Source organism: Gallus gallus, chromosome 2 (genome assembly GCF_016699485.2).
Source record: "Gallus gallus isolate bGalGal1 chromosome 2, bGalGal1.mat.broiler.GRCg7b, whole genome shotgun sequence".
Taxonomy (NCBI): domain Eukaryota; kingdom Metazoa; phylum Chordata; class Aves; order Galliformes; family Phasianidae; genus Gallus; species Gallus gallus.
The window spans coordinates 22,386,205-22,396,356 of record NC_052533.1 but is presented as its reverse complement, the minus strand read 5'-3'; the positions used below and the strand labels follow the sequence as shown (position 1 = coordinate 22,396,356).

The 10,152-nt window shown below is 41.3% G+C and overlaps 1 protein-coding gene across 6 annotated transcripts in view; it reads right to left on the bottom strand.

Annotated features, from left to right (window-relative positions):
• AKAP9 (A-kinase anchoring protein 9) overlaps positions 1-10,152 on the bottom strand; it is a 100,550-nt gene that overhangs the window by 1,831 nt on the left and 88,567 nt on the right. For 5 of the 6 annotated variants that reach the window (NM_207179.4, XM_046918326.1, XM_046918330.1 and 2 more), the window contains 10 exons: positions 9,611-9,761; positions 8,253-8,921; positions 6,553-6,761; positions 5,615-5,723; positions 4,577-4,762; positions 3,795-3,995; positions 3,159-3,391; positions 2,466-2,551; positions 1,714-1,834; positions 559-698 (listed from right to left, as the gene is read on the bottom strand). In NM_207179.4, coding sequence (NP_997062.3) covers positions 559-698; positions 1,714-1,834; positions 2,466-2,551; positions 3,159-3,391; positions 3,795-3,995; positions 4,577-4,762; positions 5,615-5,723; positions 6,553-6,761; positions 8,253-8,921; positions 9,611-9,761 — 2,105 coding nt within the window. Of the gene's footprint in view, positions 1-558; positions 699-1,713; positions 1,835-2,465; positions 2,552-3,158; positions 3,392-3,794; positions 3,996-4,576; positions 4,763-5,614; positions 5,724-6,552; positions 6,762-7,340; positions 7,475-8,252; positions 8,922-9,610; positions 9,762-10,152 lie in introns of those variants that run through there. The other variant, XR_006934693.1, reaches the window with a different exon arrangement.

Here is a 10,152-nt window from a genome sequence, read left to right as displayed (position 1 = left end):
GGGAAAAGTTTTATGCAGGAAATCATTTAAGAACAAATCTTCTTCAAAGGACGGATTTTATGTTAAAATAAGACTTCAACACAGTGACTTCCATAACTCAGCCCCAGCCCGTGTTTGAGAAATTAGACCCCGCTGATCTGACAATTTTCTTGATGTATTCCCTTTATAGCAAAAAAAATTATCATCTACGGGACAAAAGGCTGTCACTTCTACAGTCCTAGTGGTAGAAAAGAATTTCTCTTGCACCACAACTCTCCAATCCTTACAGTACGTTTTTCCCCACCTCACTTAACTTCTTAAAAAGACATGCAGAGTCCGTATCACGTATTTATGAGACTGGTGAAAATTAATGTGGCGCCAATAAACTCAAAATCTGTTACTGAAGCACACCTCTTCAGGCCTCCCTTCAAAGAATTGGACCATTTTCTTTTCACTGGGCTTGCTGCAGTACAGAATAACCTCCTGTTTAAGGCTGAAAGTGCCCCAAACCAAAGACGTCTGTACACATCTCAGCGCCAGCACGTGCGTTCGTGCTTGGAACTGTGCCCCAACCCATACCTGACTGCACGCTTCCGAGCCGCCTTTGCAGTGCCTCCAGGCGGTGGATGTAATCTGTTAAAGCTCTTTCTGGATCATAGTTCTGCAGCTGAGAACACGCGAAAGAGACTGGGTTCAGGTCAGCATGCATACTGTGGAACCTAAGGGCAGAAGAACACAGATGCTTTTCAAAACCAATGTCAAACCAAAGAGAATCAGCAGACGTAGCAGGGTCCTGTAAGCAGAGAGACCTGAGTGGGTGCATGCCCGCTGCCTCACCCACACAGCAGTCAGAACACCACTCCCGCTGCAGTTCCCTGCCACTTACTGCCCCAGCCATCACAGAATCATTTGAGTTGGAAGGGACCTTCAAAGGTCATCTGGTCCAACTCCACTGCAATGAGTACAACTACAGCTGCATCAGGTTCTCAGAGCCCCATCCAGCCTGACCTTGACTGTCTCCAAGGAGGGGGCACCCACCACCTCTCTGGGCAACCTGTACCACTGCTTCACCACCCTTACTGTAGAACACTCTTTCTTGTATTTTCCCTGATCCTATTGCAACATAGTGCCTCCCCAGAAAAACCTTCTTGCCCAACTGCATTTTCTTTCTACTGCACCTGATCTGTTCCTGCATTTCTCTGGGAACAAGACTGCAAATTCCCACTGAGACTGCAGCAGAAGCCGTGGTAGATTTTCTATTAAGAAGCTTGTGCAAACAAGGACACTGCCATCTGTACGGGATTCTGGCTTTCTCCGGTACTTTCTGTAAGTTAAAGTCAAAAGTGGCTAAAATAGATTAAATATCTTTTTTTATATAAAGCATTACGATTGCCACAAACTAAGGTTACAGGTGTTGAGGTGGCTCATATAAAAATGGAGATCCCAAATGACTGGAATCCAATCTGTGGGAAAGCTCGGCGCCCACAGCACTTTCACCCGGCGAACAAACAGCCAGGAACACAGCAGCAATCAGACAGCAACGTCTGCAAGCATTGGCCTTCATCAAGCAATGAGTAAGTGCACATCAAAGGTCTGAGATGCACTTGGTTATGTTTCTTCATGGGAAAAAATGTTTAAAAACTGCTGGCATCAAAGATTATGAACCTGATTATGACATGTTTGTGCAGTTGAACGGTGTTCTGACAGAGAATCACTGTCTGAAACAGAACTCACTTTTGTTGAAAGTTTATAGGAGATCTGGGAGACTCCATGTCTGATCGGGATCTATAGGAATGCCTTTGTTCTCCATAGAGATCCATGCCACTGGAGAATGAGTCAGGCCGCAATTCATTACCTGAAAGTAGAAAAAACAAAGTCTTGAAAACTAAAAAATAAATGAAAATGTAACACCTTCTGCACATTACTGGGAATTTCAAGTGCAAGTTTTCTGTCTCCATTTTGCAAAAATGGGGTGTAGCAAGATGCAGATTTTTTGTTGTTAACTAAAAGCTACTGCAGCTAATTATAAAGCAAAAGCAACAGTTTGCTGCTGGTCTAGAGCTTGGAAAGGGCACTTAGTACGGCAGTGTAAACACAGGGCAGCCGCTCCACACATCTGATTCCTCTGCCTGCCCCTGCCCTTGGTGTTCCCTCTCAGAATGCAGGCCTCAAGAGAAACCCACAGATGCACGTAGCACTGGTCTCACAAACACACACTGTTAGGGAGGTTGTCGTATTTTGTTTATAATCTCACCCACAAGAGTGCAAAAAAAGACTGAAGAGAAAGCAAACAGATCAGTGGTCACGTTAGATGCTGAAACTACCAAAAACCTGAGAAACAAGTTAATCCAAGCAACTATGGCAAAAGGAAGGGGGCAACAGCAGCCCAGTTATTGTACAAGACAATGCAAATCAAAGCCACCTACATTAAGCAGCAGTGTAACTTGAGAATAACATTTTTCAGTCATTATCAGGCTACAGTTTACCTGTGTTCTGGCTAAAGACATCCCTATTGAGGCTTAAGATACCAGAACCTGTAACTCTGTGCCATCGACGAACCAGGAACTTCATTCTGGAATTGAAAAACAAAATAACCACAAACCCTAAGCTTCAGGTGAAAAGGAGGAGTCATTTAAGCAAATACTCTGCTTGTTATATTCTAGAAGGTGTAAGAATCTCTTGAAAGCCAAACAAAACTAATGGATGGGCACTAAAAACGTAACGATTAAGTAGAAAACTTCCTTACACACATCCCCAGAGCCTCTGCAAACTCTCTGCTGTCAAATCATAGAATCATCGAATCACAGAATGGCCTGGGTTGAAAAGGACCACAATGATCATCGAGTTTCAACCCCCCTGCTATGTGGTGGGTCACCAACCACTAGACCAGGCTGCCCAGAGCCAAAGCCTGGATGCTTTCAGTGTATTCTCTGCAATTGCAGTGATTCCAGAGGTGCTGCATAAGTCAGAACAGACAGCAGATGGCTCATGCACCTGAAGAGCAGGGCATCAGCATGTTAAAATGGCACTAAATATACTTTTGCCCTATTATATCCCCCAGATCATAACAGCAGAGTATTATGAATAAAAGCCCCACTTACAATAGGTATGTAAATGAATGTGAGGCACTGTAGATTCAGTGCACGCATCTGTCTGAAACTGAATTTCCTCCAGCTTACCTTGAAATTGCAATGGACACTCTGACTGCAGAGCGAAATCTTGTAAAACCCTTTGAATGATGTGTGATGATCTCAAGGTCTGTGTAAGAGGGCTGCCCACCCATCCGTGCAATGAGGGCCAGTGTGGCTTCTTCACACTCCTGGAATCCACCCAGTAACAGCAGCAAGTATTTCTTCTGATAAATGAGAGCTTTCCGGAAGCTCTCAGCTCGGAGGTATTTGCCATAAATTCTCTACAAGATGGAAAACAGAAGAAGCAGCCTAAACTCCACGAATGAGTACAGTCATCACTTTTGACATTACAACTCCTCTAGTGTTGCTGTGATTATTCACTTCTTGCTGTTACAGAGAAGCCTGTGCTACAGCTCACACCTGGTGAATGCAGCGTCATAATCTGCGGACCACCTGAGGAGCAAGAAATGGAGTACACACAAAAGGACAATACAGTGCTTGCTTGTCATTCCCGGGGATAACAACTGACAGAGTTATGTATGCGAGGATGAGAATTTAAAATCCAAATTTAATATCTGTTCTGTTAGAAAAAGGAGAGCTAACTCAGAAAAAAATAGGCCCAAACGAAAGTGACAACAAAACAAACAAGTTACAGTTATTAGGCAGGCAACAAAGTCTTCCTACCCTTAAAATAACATTTTCAGAATCTGATCCCAGTTCTCTGAGGAAAGCTTCACTCCGGAGTTCTGCTCTCAGCTTGGACAGCTCCGCATCTGCTTGTTTCAAAGATTTCTGCAGTGACAGCTTTTCTCTGTTCCAGTTTTCCTTCTCAGAGGCAACCAGCGTATCGATGTTGACTCCAAGGTCTGATGAGTGTTTAGAAGACTGGAGGAGAAGAAACTGTATTTGAACCAGACGGTTTGGAAAAGCTTGAGCTGTGTCATTCTAGTCATTGGTTTGGTGGAGAGCTCATAAAACTACTGACTGAAAAAACCAAATGTTTTCCCACAGAAAGGATCTAAGGTCACCCTGCACCCTAACGCCTCCAATGCACTGAGTTTTGTAGCCTGTCCAACATCCTAGAAAACTACAGCCAAACCAAACAAATCCCATGCAATGGACCAAATTAGCTCAGTGATGGTGAAGCTATGTGGATCTATTTGCTGCCCAGTTGGGTGATGAGGTGCAGATTAAAAAGAGAAGCACATGGAATTCTTAAAAAAAAAAAGAGAAGTTAACAAAGGTGATTAAAATGAAAAACTTTACAGTAAACAGCGAGTCAGGACGTCTTGTCCATAGGACAAGAGTAACCTGCATCCATTTACTTTGTAGGAAGAAAGCTGAGAAAGACAGATAGCTCAAACACTCTCATTTAGGTGACGAGCACAAAGAGCGTTAGTTATTTCACAGCACAATGCTTTTATGCCTACATACGCTTCATGATAGCTGCACTACTGAAGACCTACATGTTCTCCAGAAGTACGTCTGAGCTGATATCTCCTCAGTTCTTCCTCCAGCTTCATGACAGCGTTCCTCAGATTATTCTTCTCCTCACTGAGCCTGCTGACAAAGCCGGTGAGTTGGGCGTTCTGCCGCAGCAGCCGCTCTGTCAGGGAGCTGGAGGGGGTCCCAGGTGGCAGCGCCAACTTCAGCTGCAAGGAAAACAGCAAACCAAACCATGTGTGCTCTATTCAAGCTGCTAACTTAAAAATATAACTTCGTTTTACAGGAAAAATATTTTTATGGACAATGACACCGTCATAACTTATATAAAGAAAACAGGGTGTACATGTAAGCTATAGGCCAACGTAGCTTTTCCTATGCTTATCCTGTATTAACAGCAGAACGCTTAAGAAAGCTCAGTTATTCCAACTGCAGCAGCATGCAGAACCTTTTTTTACTATGCTTAGATTTATCTAACTAGGAAGAAAGAAAAGCCCAAGATTCTCACAAGTCACGTAGAAAACAGTTGCTTACAATGCAAATAAGATCTATCCAGGCTTACTTAAAACCACATACTGCTGAAGTCTTTGTAACAGATTACACGACTCATTCCATTTCAGGTTTTATACACACTACTCAATTTCCTTTGGTAAATACAAAGCAGTTGCACTAAATGTCTTGTATCAACACAAGAAAGTAAATAATAAATGTTGATTTTAATGTCAGGAAATACTGAGCAGTTTCCTCAGTTACGGAAACACTGCTGGAAAGAAAATACATTTTTCTCAAGAAAGCTGGGAAAAGCAATATTTAATAATTATTACGGAAACGTTTCACATTAGAAGTTTAAGATTCAGCTTTAAGATAATTTGAATTAAAAAAAATAAAAGGAGGGGAGGTGGTTTTACAGTTCACCAGTTCCAAAGCAGCACTCCCTGGGGGAGACTTTCCTCTATGAAGTACAGAGCTGCATAAGCACAGCTTCAACAACTCCGTGCTGCTTTCTGCTCACATCTCACCATCCAAAGTCTCCCACCGAAGTTACAGCATTGCATTCTCACCTCTTCCAGACAGGACACTCCAGGAAGTTTTTGTAGCTCTGAAATAACTTCTTCAATAGCATTTTGTATTGCAATAAAATCCTGGTCATCTGCTGTTTCAAACTGCAACCTGAAATGACAGGGACAGTTTCAATACCACAAAGTCAGACCAAAAGAACAGTGCCTTCCCAGCAAACACATGCTGGGCCTTCAGCAAACCACATTAACACAGTTACTGGAGATAAGTCCACATATTTGAAGGCATTCAGTGACTCTTAGGCATATAAACTGAATTTGCATTGAACAGTTACTACGGATTTTGAATAAAGGTTATTCTATATGAAAAACATTTAAAAATATTCCTCTGCTTCCCACTGATCTGTATGAAAAAAAAAGAACTGTGGGGTATTTTTGAGGTCCAATGCATTTCATTTGGCTCAAATGTTTTGGAATAAATGTTTTAATATTAAATCACCATCAGAGTGAAGTAAAAAACAGATTCAAACCTCCCGCACTATTTTTTCCTTACGGAGGGAGTAACTTGAGGTGGTATGAATCAAGATACATTTCATTCAACTAGAAAATACTGATTTTTTGGGGGGGACCATGAGGTATAGCTGTAGCAGTAATCTCTATGTTCTTCCCCTTCCACAGTGAATTTTGTAATTATTGAGCTGTTATAAACTGATCTTCCACCTAAACCAATCTCCATTCATTGTTATCAGTTTGCAAAGAAAATGATTTTGCTGTAACTTATAAAGGACCACATCAAACTGGAAAGAGCACAGCGATGGACACTCTGTGATCCTGTTTAACAGCACATCTCAAGCAAATAGAAGCATATACTACGAACATAGACACAAAAACTAGGCTACAGTGTGTGAATTATGATTAAGACCTAATGTGGGTTGCTCGTGGGTTGCTATTAACCACAATCAGCAGCTGAAGACTAGTCTGACCTGCTAGCAGCCTTCTGAGCCAATTGCTTTAGCTTTGGAGATGCACTTTGCAGCTTTTGTCTGACAGCCTCCAGAATTGCAGTAGCTGCAGAGAGGTCTCCTCCTCCTCCTGTCAGCGTGGCGTACGTTGATTCATTCGTCTCAGCTCCTTCCATTTTTTGCTGGAGAACCCAATTTCTTGTTCTTTCATTGGGTGTGTCCCAAGTAGTCTGTACATAAATATAAGCTTATGTAAATACACTTCAAATATAATGCTTTTAAATAGAAGCATTTAATTCTGAAATACATTCAAAAATTATAGAACATAATTCTGATAGAGAAAGTAGTGCAGCGTGACTACTCTGTTGCTGTAGTGTACCACTCCAACGACCGCTTCTGAGTGGTATCAGGTGGTGCCTTTCTTGGTTCAGATCTAGCTGTCACAGATCTAAAGTGAATTCATTCAGTAAACTCAACTGATCAGAACCAGCCTTTCTGGTTTTAATGCCATTGGCTCCTTTACCAACTGTGCCTGCTTCTGAGACCAATTCAAAGTCAGAGATACGGGACTGGAAATGCCCACCACGGTCATGGTCTTTGGATATTTGATGATGGTGAGGTGCCAATGAGGGGAAAAAAAAAAGCAGGGTATTGTAAATGTCACAGGAAGCAGTAGGAGACTCATTATTTGAAAGCCCTGGCAGATCCTGGACAGCAAACTGTGCTGTCTACTGCTGATGAGGGGAAAATGCCTCATAGGCCACTGCAACCTGATCCAAGGGAAAACTGTTCACAGTGCTCGCAGTTACCTCTGATCAGGACGTCTGGTGCTATCAGCTATTGCAAACTACTGGTAGTTGCCAGTGCTTCAGAAGATTAAAAACAGTAGCCAAATTTGATGAAGACAAAAGTGTCCTTTCTGGCTCCACAGAGTAACAGCTGCCTAAGAGAAAGCAATGATTCCGGGATGGGCAAAAAACATGGATAGCAGAGAGGCAAGTCTCCTGTCAACCACCTCCTTTCAGACTATCCACACAGCACCCACTGGTCATCACTTATATCCTACAGGGAAGACTTTTAAAACTCTTTAAAAACATTTATAAACCATTACAGAACTGCTCAAAACTTTTATGAAGGAGAAAAACTCACTGGCAACAGTGGTTCCAACTTCTGATAAACAAACTGTTAGGCTAAATTCCAAAATTATTTTCCTACATTGATTTCTTCCTTCTATTTTGTTTGCTAACTTATACCAATTGACTCCTATGCTTGTTTGACTACATGTTCATTTAATTCCTGCAGTTGTTGGGAGATCACTTTTTGATGTTTCAAAGACCACTGGTAGTTCATGAACCTTAGTTTAGATTAAGAACCCTGGTCTGGAGCACTCCCGAGCTCATTCATGAGATTGGGTGTGGGGAATATTCTTTTTATACTATACTTAAATATAAAGTGCATGTATACACTCAGATACATATCTCCTGCTCACTCTTCTCCTTACACATCTCTACAGCTTCATTCTCAGAGGATGCGAGTGAATAGTTTCAGACAGCAAAACAAGAGTGCTTCTCCCTTTCTTTGGTGCCTGTATTTTGGCACATGTAATTTGCCAGCTATTTTATAGATTAAAGGCACACTGACAAACAACAGTAATTGAACAAAAGAATTAAAAGCAAAATCGCGCAGTTCAGAATCACACATTGCTCTCAGACCTACCGTACCTCATTTTGATTGTGGCTTGGTGTTCTTTCAGCTTCCTTTTTCCCTTCACTCTCCTGCTCCTTCATCTGTAGTTCTTTGATTACTTCCTGCAACTTCTTTGTCTCATTCCCTAGCTTATGAACCTCTTGCTCCTTTTGTCCCAGTTGCCACTGAAGGTCTTCTACTTTGGACTCCAGTTCATGGAGTTTCTTCTGTGTTATTATGTTAGCATCTTGTTCTGCCTGTAATGCTTTCCTCTGGATTTGCCTCTCTTTTTCCATTTGCTGTCTCACTTGCACAGATTCCAGTTTATACTTCTCCATCTCACTCACTAACTCCACTATACGGTCATGCTTTTCATCCATTTGTTTCTGTAGCTCTTTAAGTAATTCCTCAGATGGATTAGGTGTTCCAGCTTGCCCCTTATGTTCAGCACTTTGAAGCTGAGCACATAGCTCTTTTTCCCTTTCTAGTGCACTGCTTATTTCAAGAGCTCGAACCTTCTCTGATTCAAGAAGAACCTGCAACTCAGAATTACGGCCTCGTTCACGTGACAGCTGGGCAGCACTGAGTGCTTCTTGGGATTCAATTTTCTGTTGCAGATCAGTTGACAGTTGTTTCTCTTCTTCCAAAAGTTCATTTAACTGTAAGTTCTTTTGTTTTTGATCTTCAAGTGAAAATTTTAAATCCTTCCATAAGAAAACGGAAGAAAAAAATGATTAAAACCATTCATATACACTTTGCCTTATGTTAGGCAAGTTGCAAAAATGCTAGCTGTACATACTTTGCTTTTAACAAGTCGTGCTATTCACAAATAAATGTGACAATACTCCAAATGCTGCAGATACAGCTGATGTGCAAGATATAGGTGTCTATACTCTAAAATCAGGTCATCTCCAAAAATAATGCTTTTTACAAGTTACAGCTATAGATCTGAAGTTTAAGAGAACTAACTCCTTTTATTTTCTAAAGCTGTGACAAGGAGTTTCCAAGTTAAGATTTCAAGATGTAAATAAATCTATATTATTGAACTGACTGTTTTTTTTTGTCTTACTGATGTTCTAGGATACCTGTTCTATGTGTAGCCCTGTTAGCAGGGTCTCCTTTAACAGCTGTTCAGCGTATTCTACAGAACAGAATATTTCTGCGTTGAACACTACACACACAGTTGTAAAACTTCTATTAGTTTAAATGGACTTTTTTTTTCCCCCACACTCCTTTTTTCAGCTCTAGATGGTATAACGCTGCTGTTTAAGACTTGAACACAGAGAAAAACACGAACACACTGGACAAAAACGTAAGTCAAGATTAAATGTTGACCAAAAGAACATGCTTGCTCCTTAATGTTTCAAGCCATTTGGGAATACGGAAGGAATACCTCAAGCTCTTCTCTTCGTCTTTCCTCAGCGCGCTCCATTTTAGCTTTCTCCTTTTCCAAAGCCCACTGCAACTCTCTTGATTTCTTCTGTTCGCTGGCCATTGTATCCTTGAGAACATCCAGCTCAGCTGCTTTTTCTTTAACTTCAGTCCTAAAATAGAACTGGGCAGTTAGATCATGGCTGTCATACTGCTGAAGTAACATCAGTTACATGATACTACTTTTATCTTGTGCTTGTGTAGTAGAATTAAAAATGAAAAGCCTATTTAGAAAAACCTAACTAGTTTAGTTAGGTTTTTTTAGTTTAGTTTAGTTTGAGGCCTAACTCAAACATCAAAAAGAGCTGCATAGCTCAAAAATGACTGAAGAAGCATGTCTGTACTCCTGACTTGCAGCTGCCATGTTTCATGAGTTAGTGGCTAGTATTCAACATAAACCAGTCATTGGCCAAAGTTTGGAAGGATGCAGGGAAAAAGCATCTTGTCATGTGTCTCAAAGGATCTGTCAAAGTTGTAAGGCGGTCTGTAAGGCAATATCAATTT